At 55.3% G+C, this 14825-nt stretch overlaps 1 protein-coding gene across 4 annotated transcripts in view; it reads left to right on the top strand.

The window, feature by feature from the left end:
• The window catches only part of LOC107503726 (myocyte-specific enhancer factor 2B-like), a 23011-nt gene extending 8186 nt beyond the window's left edge, over positions 1-14825 (top strand). For 3 of the 4 annotated variants that reach the window (XM_016132417.2, XM_016132419.2, XM_016132418.2), the window contains 8 exons: positions 11031-11113; positions 11627-11830; positions 12543-12677; positions 13165-13312; positions 13460-13593; positions 13693-13786; positions 13928-14039; positions 14377-14825. In XM_016132417.2, coding sequence (XP_015987903.2) covers positions 11031-11113; positions 11627-11830; positions 12543-12677; positions 13165-13312; positions 13460-13593; positions 13693-13786; positions 13928-14039; positions 14377-14602 — 1136 coding nt within the window. In that variant the 3' untranslated portion in view covers positions 14603-14825. Of the gene's footprint in view, positions 1-6; positions 5461-11030; positions 11114-11626; positions 11831-12542; positions 12678-13164; positions 13313-13459; positions 13594-13692; positions 13787-13927; positions 14040-14376 lie in introns of those variants that run through there. The other variant, XM_016132420.2, reaches the window with a different exon arrangement.

Raw genomic sequence — 14825 nt, 5'->3', positions numbered from 1 at the left:
GTGCGTGTAGCGTCGGGACGCGGCTCGTGCTGTGTCCTTTGAATGTCATCTGTGGACTGGGCTAGGTTTGGAGGTCCGAGTGTGTGGCTATGTGTCGAGAGTTGTGTGTCTAAGAGGTATGCGTCCTAGGATTGTTGAGTCCAAGGTGTTGTGTGTGCAAAGGGTGTAAGTCTGAGAGGTGTGTATTCAAGGGTTGTGAGTCCAAGGTGTGTGAGCCTGAGGGGCAGGGTGTGTCAGAGGGTTTCTAAGTCCTAGGGTTGTGTTTCTGAGAGGTCGTGTGTCCAAGGGGCGTGTGTCTGAGGGTTTTGATGTTAGTTGGGAAGGAGTTGTGTGTCTGTGAGCTGCGTGTCTGGTCTGTGGGCTACAGTGTCCTGTCCTGGAGTGCACTCCTTGTCATACCCTTGAGGCCCCTGTGCATAATCCCATGCCTTCCTACTGTGAGTGTGCCCTCATGGGTCACGGCCCCAGACCTGCGTGTAGTGTGTCCATTCCCGTGTACCTATGACTGCCATGACCCTTCACCTGCCCCATAGGGTCTCATGCAACAAATGTGCGGCCTCAGCTGGACCCACAGGGTGCCCATGTGGTGGGCACAGACCTCCGGGGCGGTGGGCCACAGCTGCCTTAAAGGGGGCTACCGCCTTCCCTGCGTGTCAGTGTCCCCGTCTGGGACATGGGTACAGGAACAGTATGCAGCACACAACAAGCTAGTGGCTGTTACTTTCACAGTCATGGTCCCCTTCTCCACCTTTCTCAGGGTCCAGGGCTGCCGACGTCAGTCAGCGACAGGGTCCTTGGCCTCTCCCCAGCCCCCAGCTGCAGACCTGAGAAGTTAGAAATAGCCAAGGCCTCCTGTCTAGCGTGACTGAGAAATCCTCATTGGGGAAGGTCAGGACTTCTGGACCTTTGATCTGGGTACAAAAACTCTCATATTTTTGGGGTAAAGAAAGAGTATTAGACTTGGAAGGACTGGTATGAGCATTCGAAGTCCGCCATACCCTCTCCTGTGCCCATTCCTGCCTCCCACCACCTATCTGAGCTGACGAGTGAATCTTGTCCTCCAGGGAATGGAGTTTCCAGACATTTAGGATCTTGAGGTCTCACCTGGGAGAGTCAGAAGCTGGTTATCAGGTCCGAAGTCCCACTTTGCAGGAGGAAAGACTGAGGCCAGTTAGAGACACCCAGATACCTCAAAGGATGGAGCACGAGATGGCCCCTCAGCCCCCCGAGAGAACAAAAGCCAAGAGTGAGGTTCTCCAGCTTCCTCTCTCCCTCTCTGCGTATCTCAGACAGATGGTTGCTCCTCTCTGAGCTCCATGGCCACCCCTGTGATCTGAACAAGATGAGCTCCGTCTTACTTCCTATCTCCAACTAATGATTTATTTCATTAAATCATTACCCAACCAGGCAGACATCTGGAAAATGCAAATTAAGAGGAGAAAGGGAATTAAAATCATTTGTTGCCCCAACTCAGATGCAGTGAGTGTAGACATATTGGGGATCTGGCTTTCCAAAAGATTTGAGGCACATATGCACCTGGAGACAGATGTCATTTTTGGAAGGAGTTTATCATAATCCTGAGCTCCTGGGGCGAGAGAGCTCATCCCAGCCCCGGCCCATAAATACACATGGGTTTGGGTCCCATTTCCGAGCCTTCAAAAGAACTTCTCCGGGGCTGCATGCTGGGGACTTTGAGACTGCCCCATCACCCCCAGGCTCAGGAACGAGTGTCTTGGACACCAACAATACGCAGGCCCACTTCCCAGACTGGGTGGCCGAAGAACGACCTGGGGTACAAGTCCAGGCTTGAGTGGGGATCTGGGGGTCTTGCCGTGTGACCCTGGGAAGAAGCTCACTTCCTCCTGTGTAAAACGGGGCCACTGTCTTTGCTTTGCTGAGCTGTCTGTGGGTCAGGTGGGATCTGTGTATAAATGAAATGGCGAGTGGGCCCAGGCATGAGGAGGTCCCATCTGAACTGTGACCTAGTGGAGGTTCCTGTGAGCCCCAACCAGGCCCACCCCACTCTACCCTCTGCCCGCAGTAAAGGAGGGCTCAGGTCTGTTGGTTTTCCTGTCCCATTCTCCAGGCTCAGGTTCACCTGAGGTCAAGATAGGGTTTTTGGAAGGGTGTAGTCAAGGCTGGTTGGCTTGAGGGGCCACTGCTGTGGGCACAGGCCTGCCTCATCCACTTTCTACACCCACAGCCTCAACTAGGGGTTCCTGTCCTGGCCTCCTGCTCTGACAGGACATCTCCCCACAGTAGCCACTGGATCTACTGAAAATCCTGAATCAGACCACAGCTCTCCCCCTCCATGGCTTCCCATTGCTCTACAGTCCACCCTCCTGCCGTGACCCCACCCCAGGCCCCTGGTAACCTCCCTGCCCTCTTTGGTCTCCATCTGCCTTTCACTCACGCCGTCCCAGCCATACCTGCCTCCTCTGTACCTGGAACCTGCCCAGCACATTCCCACCTCGGGGCCTTCGCATCTTCCATTCCTTCTACCGTATCCCTACGTGGCTGGTGTCCTCTTATTCTTAAGGATCCCCTTTTTAGAAAGACCCTTCTAGCCTCTATGTCCCAAGCAGATCCCTCCCCTACTACCCTCCACTGCCTCCCCCTGTTGAATTTCTCCATTGAAAATCTTGGTCCCTGACACAGTTATATGTTGATTACCTCCCCGGCCAGACGGGGCAATGGGGGACGCCAGGCTGGGTCTATCCACTCCCTGCCTCTGTGACCCCGGCACCTGGTGGGCTCCCAGACATTTCTGGGGAAAGAATGGGGACCAGGGATGCTCCAAGGCCCATCCTGGGGTCCCTACTGACTGTGTCTTGGGTCTGCCGGGCTATGAGCCGAGTCCCTTCTGCCCAGTGCTGACAGATGTGCTAATTTCCCAAGCAGGGAGGCCTGGGCCTCTGGGGATGAATTTCTGGAGCCTCATGGGGAGATCTTTCTCTGGAACAAAGAGAAGAAACCTTGGGCTGTTCCTAAAGCTGCACTGTGGCTTCAGGGACCTTGCTTGGGACCTTAGGTCACCCTGGACTCTGACTTAAACGGGATAGCCGAATGTGGAGTCAGTGTCTCTGGCTCCAGGAGTCAGGGTCCCAGGCCCCTTGGGAGGTAGGATGGGGCAGTGGGCCTCTGTTCGCATTGGCCATGACAGAGAAACTGGCCTCTGTATCAGGCCAGATTCCGTCCAAGGTGGCAGTAAGACTTTAGGAAGTTCAGTCCCTTGGCCTGAGAGGAGCACGGACGCCATTCAGTTGGCTGTTGTGCTATTGGCTCTGTCAAGCAGGGCCCATGGACCAGATGGGAACCTCAAATTTGTGAGTCACGAGGTATTTAAAAGAAAACTGAACCAGTCGCCAATGTTTTTTCCATTTGTTAAGAGATTGTTTGATCATTCAGAGTGACTGGTGGCCTATTCTGTGCCAGTGCTGGGGAGGCCATCCCTGCCCTCACAGAGTGGATATCCTCATGGGGTGATACAATTGCCAAAGAAAGCAACAAAGGAGCACAAAAAGTATCCAGAAGGGCTAATTGTTGCAGGGAGAGATGGATCCTGCCTGGGGGAACCAGCGCTTCCAGAAACAGGGGTTTCTGCCTGGCCTTGAAAGATGGCTGGCTCTTCAGACTTGGGCAAAGGTCCGCCTTTGGGAAAGTGTCGGGGCTTGGTGTAATCCTGTCCTTTCAGTACATGGCCACAGTGGGCCCTGGGGAGGGGTCTGTGAAGATGGGTTTGAAGGTTCCCCACTGAGCTTCAATTTCCTTGTGGATGCCAGAGGGAGCAATATACAGTGGGACCCCCAAAGAGTCTTCCGCAACTGGAGCATTCTGGGTTTCTGGGATTCAGAGCAGCATGTAGGAGACACAACCCACTCTCAGACCCCCAGCCCCCCGCCCCATCTCTCCTCTGGGGGGTGCTGACCATGGTTCCTCAGTAAGCCAGAGGTAGGTGATACCCTGCAGGGATGAGGCCTTACCCGTGTCTGGGGCCTGTGTGTAATGGGAGACTAGCATGGATTTGGGGAGTCCGCATGTGTTTGGGGAGCTCTGTGTATGTCCAGGGGGTCTGCATGTTGTTGGGGGCAGGGGCTGCTGTATTTGGCGGTATCTGAATGTATTCAGGAGTCTGTGTGCATTTAGAGGATTGGTACGGGTTGAGGGCTCTGTGTGTCGGGGGATCGGGGTGTGTTTGGGGCTATGGGTTTTTGGAGAGCTGTGTAGGTTTAGGTGGGGTCTGTGTATATTCTGGATTCTGTTTTGGGGTCTTTCGTATGCAGGACTCACATGTATTTGGGGATGATGCATGTTTCTGGGGATCCATGTATTTTAGGTACCTCCGTGTATGTTTAGGGTATCTCCCTACCCCATATGAAAAGTGGGCTTTCTCCCTGCCCCCCAGATCCCCTACCTGGGTCTGTCTGGGGCCCTCACTCTGAGCTGAGTGCCGCCGGGGGCCGAGGAGCATGAACCCAATCTGGGCCCAGTGACAGGAGATGGAGGGAAATAGTATATATAGAGCACCTACTGTGAAGCCTCCTCCCAAAACTCAGCCAGGCTCCCTGACTCCCCATTTTCTCGGGGAGGAAACTGAGGCCCAGAGAGGTACGGTCACATGAGAGGCACAGAGGGAGCCCACCCTGTCCCCGAGGGTGGGTAATGGCCTCCAGGAGCCGCTGTGGGCTGAGCCAGCCCCTCGGTCACCCACAGTGTCCCCCACCTGGGACAGCATCTCCCAGGCCCCAGGGAGGAGGCAGGTACAGAGCCCTGGCTGGAGGGGGGTGTCGCTGGCAGCTGGGGTCGGAGCCACTGGAGCCCTCAAGAGAGGGGAGGGGGGGTCCCAGTTTTCCAAGGGGCTCTTCCTGTCTCCAGTAATGAGGTACTTGGGGAGCAGGTGATGAAACCACTGCCTGGGTTGCGTGAGGCAGGCCGTGGGCCCGATTTGCTGTGGCGGCCCAGGAGCAGCGCCCCCTCCCCGCTTCGCCGCGTCCCGTGGGCCCTCCCCACCGCACACCCTCACCCCTGCCACCCACCTACATCTCACTTCTCCTTTCCTCCCCTCCTTTGCTGGCCCGGGTCCCCCTACGAGCTGCGGCTTTCGGGCTCCGGGGTCTGGCCGCGTGCCGTCACTCATCCCCCCGTTAAAGCCCCGCTAGGAGCTGAGAAGAGGAACTCGACTCGTTCCTGATCTTTTCTCTCAAACCCTCACTGCAAAGCCTTTGAGGCCATAATTCTGTGACCCATTTTATAGGGGAGGAAATGGGGGCTCGATGCCTCTGAGCACGTCCCGTGCTTGTCGCCATGGTATTATTGCAAGATGACATGCTGAGTCAGCACCCCCAGTTCCAAGGCCTGGCCCTTCTGGCCTCTCAGAGGCCGGAAGACAAGTCGATAGGCCCCCACCCCTACCTCCTCCTCCCAAGCTGGTGAGAGAAGGATCCTCACTCCCATTTACAGGTGAGAAAACTGAGTCTTCCCACAGGGGGAGGCCAGGATGAAGGGTCATTGGGAGGGTGGGATTTCTTCCAGCCCGCCATCTCTACCCATGAGAGTGAAGGGGCTTCACCAGGCAGGGGAGGTGACAGTTATAGCCTGAAGGCCCCCAGGGGTGTTCGTCAACTGACTTATTGACCACAGATCTCACTGTGGAGATTTTATGATGCTCCAGGCACTCATGAAAATCTTCCTTCCTCCTCCCAGTGCTTTCCTTGCACAATGCTCAGGCCTGGAAACCCAGGCCCCTCCCTCAGCCTAGACATAAGCCACCAGCATGTCATGTGCTCTCGATTGCCAGATGATCCCCGCACTCTGCCCACTTTAGCCACTCCCATGTCAGAGGTGACTGAGGCCATGTCGCAGGTCTGCCCCCCATCTCCCACCTAGACACCTGCCCCAGTCTCCCCCTGTCACCTCACTCCTACCTAGACTGTTCCCCACAGCAGCAGGCAGGAGCTTTTTGAAAAACTCTTTTGGTTGGGATAATCGCAGAAATCATCCAGTAGGGGCAACAAATTTCCACAAACTGAACACACCTGTGTACCCAGACCCTGGATCAGGGAGAACACCCCAGCCCCCCAGACTCCTGTCACGGCGCCTGCCTTTGTGGCCACTGTGCTGACATCCATCACCCTAGGTGAGTTTTTCCTGTTCTGGAACTTCATGTAAATGGGCTCACGCTGCGTGTCTCCTCTGTGGAGTCCAGCACTGTTGAATCGACACAGGTCTGGGACGTTCCCCCGTGTGGCTGCGCGGAGCTGTAGTGCATCTTTCTTTATTTCTGTGCAGTGTAGTAGTCCATCATAGAATCTACCAGAAAATATTTATCAGTTCTCCAATTGAGGGCATTTGAGTCATTTCCAGTTTGCGGCTATGATGAATGAAGCTGCTGAGAACACTCTTGTCTATGTCCTTTGGTTAAACATGGACCCATTTCTCTTGTTTGAATATCGAGGGGAGGGATCACTGGGTCACAGAATAGACACATGTTCATCTTTAATAGATGCCAGTTTTCCCCAGTGGCCGTACCTCCTTCCCCTCCCACCAGCAATGCGTGAGGGTGCAAGAGGATTTGTGAAACTCTAAAATCATATCTTGACCCTCGCCCGCCCGCAAACTCTCCATTGCTGCCCTAGAGGAAAGCGCGCATCCTTTGCTTCACGGTGGCCCACGAAGGACTTAAACGATCCAGTCCCACATCTTTGCCACCACCACCCTCCTCACTTCTCCCCCTGGCTACGCTGCACAGCCATACGGACTTCTTTTATTTTTTTCAAAATGCCGGACCCAGGTTCGCTCTGATTTTTGCCCTTGCGGTTTCTCCTGCCAAGACCACCCTTCCCCCAGATCTTCCTACCACTGACTCTCCCCTCGCTTAGCTGTCTCTTTCTCATGCTTCAGGTGTCGGCTCAAAGGTCACCTCTACAGAGAGATCTTCCTTGAAATTCCTGGCTAACGTTGCCCCGTTTGTGGTCAATGCTTCTCTCTTTTGAACTTAGGTTCTGACAGACGAGAGTTTCATAAAAATGACTTGGGCAGTTTTCAAAAGTCTGAGTTAGTTTAAATGCCATCGCACTTTGCTGTCCTTTGAAGTTCGATAAAATCGCCCTAGAACTATCTGGGCCTATTGTCTTTTTATAGTAGGTCTTGGTCACTTTTCTAATCTTCTGTGGTGATTGGTTTACTTACACTTTCTACTTCTTGTGAGGTCAGTTTGTCTCAGTGGTTGGCGCATTGTTGATACTTAATAAATGCTAAGTACGAGGGTGCGAAGAAAGGGGTGGAGGGGGCTGGATTCTCGGCTCCAAAGCCCACCCCCTCGCCATTCTCCTCAGGCCTCAGTCCAGCTTCTCCACTGAGGCCCAGTTACATGCGTCCTCTTCTGAGGTGCTCTCTTGGATTCCTCCTGATGCTTCTTCCCTTCTCCCTTCCTTGTCAATGGGTCTGTCTCTCTGCCTCTGTGCTAGGCAGATGTCACAAGCCCTCTGCTTTCTGGCTGGACATTGGTGTGTGGCAGGGAGTGGGGATGCACACAGAGGAGGCTTCCCCAGACCTCAGCCTCCCCACCTCATGCCTGGCACACTCGGCAGTGCCACCTCCCCCCAGCAGTTCCGATCATGCCCACATCTGGAGAACTGGCTGCTGGTCTGTCTGCGGCTCAGGGTGGGAATTTGCATGTAAGTACAAATATATATGCACACCCCGGGCCTTCCGCCCCCGCATTCCTTGGCTGGCCCTTCACACCTGGGCCTGAGACAAGTCCATGCAGTGGCTGGATTTGCATGCGCGTGTATTTCTGGGTAGAGAGTCAGCTGGGGGTGTCTGAGAGGAAGTTGTTGAGGGAAGCTGGGGGCAGTTCAGATGTGTCTCGACCGACCTGGTCTATTCACCAGATCTATCCAGCCACCCGTGTATCTGGTCCTGAGGGGCTTCCAGTCTGGGGGAAACAGAGCTAGATATATACACCTCCAGGCCCATGGGGTCAGAAATGAAGGGCAGGACAGGGACTGTGGGAGTCCAGAGTGAGGGCAAGGAGGGCTTCCCAGAGGGATGGGTTTTTTCAGCTGGGTTTTGAAGTGTGAATAGGAATTGGCCAGGTGAAGAAGGGGCAAAAGGGCTTTCCAGGCAGAGACATTTTGTTGAAGGTAAGGAAAGGTGGGAAAGGGCTGATTAGGGCAGGGCCTCAAATGCCAGACTAGGAACTGGAACTTTCTCCTGATGGCAGTAGGGAGCCATGAAGAGTGTTTGCAGTGAGAGTCATGATGAAAACTGTGTGTCGAGTAGATCCCTCAAGGGCTAAAGCTGGAATGACTTTAGTTCCTGGTTGAGAATTGGGGGTTCCAGGATCGCTGAGGGTCAGAAGAGTCAAACCCCTGTGTGAGCCCATCTGTCAGCCCTGGCCCCAGAGATGGTAGAGGATCTGGTGACTTCTGGAGGACCCCGGAGTCCAGTGACTTCGTCCCCAGTCTCTGCCCAGACACATGCAGCCCCAGCCTCCCCTCCAGTCTCCTGCCATCACTATTCTGCCGCCCACTACAGTTTTGCTCCCCGTGGCAGCTGTGGGAAAGTTTTTCAATGATAAATCAAACCCCGTCCTTTTTTGTTCAAAAACCTTCCCATGGCTCTCCATCACTCTTAGCCCCAAACCCACTGCCCTCCCTGCAGCTCAAAGAATCCAGAGTGGCCTGGCCTCTGCAGCCTCCCGGCTGAGCGCCTCACTCCAGCCTCGTTCCTGTGTCTCGTCCTTCCTCAGGGCCTTTGCACCTGCCGTTCCTTGCTTCCTGGAACTCACTTCCTGTCTCAGCTCCTGGGTCTCAGAGAGACCCCTCTGACCTTTTGGCTCTTGAAACTGCCCCATTATGTGACCCTTGCCCTAGCTGGGATGTCCTTGTCTAAAATGGGGACAGACGGAGAAGGGGCTGGAGTCAGGTCTTCCAGGCTCAGATTCTCAGGTCCAAGTCCCATGTTCCCATGGGACCCCAGGCGTGGGGGGCATTTCCGGAGTCATCTTGGCACTGGGACCTCCTGGCCAGTGCCCCCCCTTGTCCCCAGGGACCCGTCAGGGCGAGGGCAACACATCCCAGCCGTGGGAACGAGCCCGATTCCGGCCAGGGATTATAATTAGCCCCAGAGGTTAAATTTAGCAAGTCAATCTGGAGCTAGGGGGCTCTCGTCGTCTGGGCTCTGTGTAGTGTGGCTGCTTAGAAACGCAGCCCAGAGAAGGCGAAGGGCACTCCTGGGGTCACAAAGTGGACCACATATGATGGCCGAAGTGTCTCACACTCTTGGTCCCTGGTACTCTGGGACAGAAGGGGTCCTCCTTTCCAGACCCCTCAGTCTGGAATCAAAGAAGCAGGTCTAGCGACTGGTGGAGATGGCTGTTTCCCAACACTTCTCCAGAGGTTTTTCCCAAGCTGTGCCAGGTGCTCTGCATTTCATACCCACCCCACTCACAGAACAGCAACCTGAGGCCCAGGGAGAAGGCCGCCCGGCGAGACAGAGGCTGGCTGGGACCTGAGCGCAGGCCCACTCACCGTGGGCAGGCCTGTGACAAGGCCTCAGTCACCTCTGACGTGGGAGTGGCTGGGAGGTCAAGCATAGCTGTAGAGTGGGTAGAGAGAGTTTCAAGGTTCTCGGTGGCCCAGGGGTGGCTATCTGAATGGCAGGATGGGTGCTACATGACAGGCGATGTGATTTCTTCTGGACCCCAACGTGCTGCATGTCTTGGGGACATACTACCCTCTCCAAGCTGCCCATTCCCGCCCTTGAGGACCCATCGGGGAGTTCCAAGATCCCTGTGAGGAGGGTCCAGGGCATCTTCCAGGTGGCCCTGGGCCCAAACTCCGGTCTAAGGGCTCCGAGCCTGAGGCTTTTCCAGGTCGTCCCTGCCTCCTCCCGGTGGAAAATGGGGCAGGAGTGGGTTTCTATTGTTTAAAAAAAAAATTTTTTTTTTTAAACAGAAACAGTCTATAATCACCGAGGGGAAACGTTAGAAAATTCAGATATTTAAAAAGGTTAAAAAAAAAAAAAAAAAAAACCACTCAAAAGGCCACACATTGTATGACTCCATTTACATGAAATGTCCAGAACAGGCAAATCTACAGAGACAGAAAGCAGATCAGTGGTAGCCGGGGGCTGGAGGAGGGGAATGGGGAGTGACTGCTCATGGGATGGGGTCTCCTTCTGGGGAGACGAGAGATTTCTGGAACTAGGGAGGCGTCGGTTCTACAACATTGTGAATGAACTAATTACCACTGAATTGCATACTTTAAAATGGTGGCTTTTATGTTATATGAATTGCATCTCAGTTTTTTAAAAAAGGAAAAACTCTCACCTATAAATTTCCACCTGGTGGTGACTCCCATCAAGAGCACTTCCTTCTTGTCCTTTTTCCACTTTCCATGCAGTTTTTAAGTGTATGTTTTCTTGCAACCACAGCCCTCGATCTTGCTGCGGGGTGGGCTGTTGTGGGATTAATGAGTTGAAACTTGTCCGAGGGACGGACCAGGCTCACTTTCGGTGGCTTGGGATTACTGATCACTGCACTGGGTGTCCTTCCTGGTCTGTTGGTGGCTCTTAGGCCGTTGCCAATATTCATAATAGCAGCAATTATGTGGCACTTGCTGCATGCTGGGCAGATCTGAATGGCTCATGTAGCTTAGCTCATTTTGTCCCCAACAACGGGCAGTGGATGACACTGTCACCCCCACTGGGCAGATGGGTGCCCAGGGAAGTCAGGCTCCCCAAGGTACCACAATTACCAGGGGGTCATTTTTTAGATGCTGAGGTAGGAGAATCTGTACCTCCACCTTTTGCCCTGGTCAGCCTTCTCTTTGCATAGAGTTGGTCCAAAGGTGTTCATTGAGCATCTACTGCATCTTGGGATGGCTGTGGCACTGACCCAGCCTGCTTCGACTTCCCCCATCATCTCCCCTCAGTGCCTGGTGGGGGGCGTGGTGAAGGACAGAAGGGAGGCTGAGTTCCTCGTCCCAGTCTCTACACACCTTCTCTGTTTTCTTCTTCCCTCCTAGACCAAGATCACTCTGCCCAGTCTGGGACAATGGGGAGGAAAAAAATACAGATCTCACGCATTCTGGACCAAAGGAATCGGCAGGTAAGTTCACTGGGTGTAACAGTGGTTGGGGAGGCATTCCTGGCAGGGGACACAGCATGGGCGAAGGCCTGGCCATTTTGGGAACTACAAGGGACTGAGTCTTGATACCATGTCTGGAGTTTAAGATGTAGCATTTGCTCGTTTTCATGATTTCTTTATCTATTCTCTCTGGTGACAGGAGCCCTGGTCACAGGGGAGATGGAACTTGACACAAACACACCTAACTCAGAGGGCTGGACCAGAGGGAGGCACAGAAATGGGGAAGCTCAGAGAGGGAGTGTGGGCTCTGCCTGGGAGGCCAAGGGAAACTTCCCAAAGGAGAGGTCATATGGGCTGGGTTTTGAAGCATCAATAGAAGTTTACCAGGTTGAGAAGTGAGAAGTACAGCCAGAATGACCAGCACACGCAGAGACACAGAATCATGAGGTGTGTTCAGGAAACAGTCCCCTCCGACTCCCTCACATCACCCCAAACCCTTGTCTTCTCCTGCCCACTCATGGGTCCTGGGTCCAGGTAACATTTACCAAGAGGAAGTTTGGGTTGATGAAGAAGGCCTACGAGCTGAGCGTGCTCTGTGACTGTGAGATCGCCCTCATCATCTTCAACAGTGCCAACCGCCTCTTCCAGTATGCCAGCACGGACATGGACCGAGTGCTCCTGAAATACACAGAGTACAGTGAGCCCCACGAGAGCCGCACCAACACTGACATCCTCGAGGTACCCTGGGCCCTCCTTCCCAGCCCCATGAAGCCAGCACACTCTGCTCTCTCAGAGCCTAGGGACTCTTGGTTTGTACAAAAGATGAAGGTTGCCATCTAGCTTTGCTGCTGGTTAAGGCAGGTTTGGGGGAATGGAGGGTCCCTCTGGGCCAGCCGCCTTCGTGTAGAAATGAAAACATCAACCACTGCGCATGAGGGCTGCACTGTGTGCCCCTCACATACATTATCACATGTAATCCCATCATCTGTTTGGTGAGTACAGAATAGAAAGTAAAAGGCGCCTTGGAGCAAGCAGACTTCGCTGAGGCTTGGGAATGTGCAGGTCACCGGTTCTGAGGGAAGGGAGCTTATGAAGTTGTCCTCACGTGCTCGGTTTGCCAACATTTATTAAGCACCTACTGCACACCAGGCTCTGAGGCAGCATGTGGGTGCAGAATGGAGATACCTGAGTCATATTCAGGAGGAGCGTTAGGACAGTGCCAGAAGGCCTGGGTAGATCTCTGGTCCCAGGGCAGGATAGTCCCTCTCTTGCACACAAATTACTAGATCATAACTCACTGTGTGTTTTGGTCGATGGGATTTGGCTGGAGCAGGCTGTGCTTGCACTTGGCCCACCCACAGAGCGGGTTAGGTCTCTCCCTCTCCCATAGAACCAGGATCCCTAGCTAGGATGGAGCTGAGGGTCACCCTGTTTTGTCCCCTCCCCGTAGACACTGAAGCGGAGGGGCGTGGGCCTTGATGGACCAGAGCTGGAGGCCGATGAGGGGCCTGAGGGGCCGGCAGAGAAGCTGCGGAGGCTGGCAGGTGACGGGGGTGACCCAGCCTTGCCCAGACCCAGGCTCTATGTAAGTTACTCCCTGCCATGCCATGAATGGGGCTCTCACCCCACCTCCTAGCCCCATGTGGTCAAGGCTGAGACTGAAAGAGGAACCTAGGACCATGGACCCTAGAGGTTGGGGACAGGTCTCTGCCCGGGTGGACAGGAATAGCTTCCTGGAGTAGCAGGCATTATAGCTGGGGCATTGAAAGGTGAAAAAGAGTCCAACAGGCAGATAAACCTTCTTTTTTTATATCTTTGATTCATCAAACACCTACCTGGGAAGCCCTCTCAGTGCCAACCCCATGCTGAGTGAGAAGCCTCAGCTCTGGGCCTAGCTGTCAAGGAGCAACAGAGCCAGACAGAGGCTCTCCCAGCCATGTGAGGTCAGGCCAGAAGGAGTAGTGGGGGCTTTCAGAAGGCAGAGGCTGGCCCCGGGACTCATTGCGATTTTCTTGTACTTGATGCCCTCGCTTCCTTGTTCCTCGAACTAATCCCATCCTTTCTGCCCTCAGCCAGCAGCCCCTACTATGCCCAGCCCAGACATGGCATACGGGGCCCTGCCCCCACCAGGCTGTGACTCTAGTGGGCTCGGGGAGGCCCTCCCTGCCCAGAGCCGCCCATCCCCCTTCCGGCCGGCAGCTCCCAAAGCCGGGCCCCCAGGTAAGTGTGGAGTATAGACCCTGGAGGAGGTGGGGGTGGGATCTTGGTTCTGGCACTGCTTGGCTGGCTGTGTGCATCGCCTCTGGAACTCAGCTTCAACAGATGACATGGCTATACCCCACTCTCTGGGGGTCTCCTGCTCCACAGGCCTGGCCCACCCTCTCTTCTCACCAAGCCACCTTGCCAGCAAGACACCACCACCCCTATACCTGGCAGCAGATGGGCGAAGGCCAGACCTGCCTGGTGGCCTGGCAGGAGCCCGAGGGGGACTGAGTACCTCGGTGAGTAGGGAGAAGGCGTGTCTGGGCCGATGGGTGCAGGCAGGGTGGCCTGAGTGTGGGCCTCAGTTTTCCTTTTCCTTTCATCCTTTCTCCACACAGAGAGGCCTCTATGGTAGCCTGCAGAGTCCGTGCTCAGCTGCAGCCCCGGGACCCCCACTGGGAAGCTTTCCCTTCCTCCCGGCAGGCCCCCCAGGTATTAAGCTCCACCTGTCCTGCTGTGGGAGGTATCCATTCACCTTCCTGCTGGGCAGGAAATTGGCTAGTTGGGTGGGTCAGGCTTAGGCAAGGGGCTCTCAGAGGTGGAGGCCTCAGTTTATTCCTCCTGCTCCACCAGAATATGGACTAGGAGACCCCCCTCCGCCCCCCGGCTTGCTGCAGCCCCCCACCCTGGCCCCCTGGCAGCCCTCCAGAGGTGATGGGCCTCTAACTGCCCCTGCCCAACCCAGGTAAGTGCCCTGACTGCCTTGCCACCCTGAGTTTTGGGATTCCACTTAGGGCTCATCCCAGTTGTCCCAAGCCCCTAGCCACTCCTGACCCCTGGTGGCCACTCCTGGTTTTGCACTCAGCACTTCTGGAGGACGGGGACGGGAGGTGGAGGAGGGTGGGAGGGAAGGGGAGGGGGTGTGTGGCTATTTTGGATGCCCCAAGAGGAACTGCCACCCCCTCCTTTCCCAACATCTTCTGCTGAGCCTCTGCCCAAGCCCTACCACCTCCTGGCTTCCCTTCCTTTTTTGAAGAGTTCAAGGCCCCCCTTCTCTCTCTCTCACCCTTCTCTCCTTGCAGTGGGGGCCGCAGCCTGGGCGATGAGGGTCCCCCAGCCCGCGGTGCCTCCCCGCCAACCCCGTCAGTCAGCATCAAGTCTGAGCGCCTCTCGCCGGCTCCCGGGGGCCCTGGCGACTTTCCCAAGACCTTCCCCTACCCCTTGCTCCTGGCCCGGCCCCTGGCAGAGCCCCTACGACCCGGGCCCCCCCTGCGCCGGCTGCCCACTGCTGATGGCTGGCCCCGGTAGTGGACCTGGGGGTAGCACCCGGCCTGCCCCCCACACCAGGTGGAGTGCGGGCACCTGCGGTCACAGCCTACCTCTCCACACCCTTAGGAAGACCCAGTGTATACCATCCCCTCCGCAGTGGGGACCTGGAGGAGGAAGGCTAAGTTCAGATCCACGGTTGGGGGGCTTCATTCCCCCTGCCTGAGTGTGTACCCACCAATAAAATATATTTGGAGTCTGTGGA

The sequence above is a fragment of the Rousettus aegyptiacus genome, unplaced genomic scaffold (genome assembly GCF_014176215.1).
Source record: "Rousettus aegyptiacus isolate mRouAeg1 unplaced genomic scaffold, mRouAeg1.p scaffold_m13_p_16, whole genome shotgun sequence".
Lineage (NCBI taxonomy): Eukaryota > Metazoa > Chordata > Mammalia > Chiroptera > Pteropodidae > Rousettus > Rousettus aegyptiacus.
The sequence above is the reverse complement of the archived record's forward strand: the minus strand, read 5'-3'. Positions and strand labels throughout refer to the sequence as shown.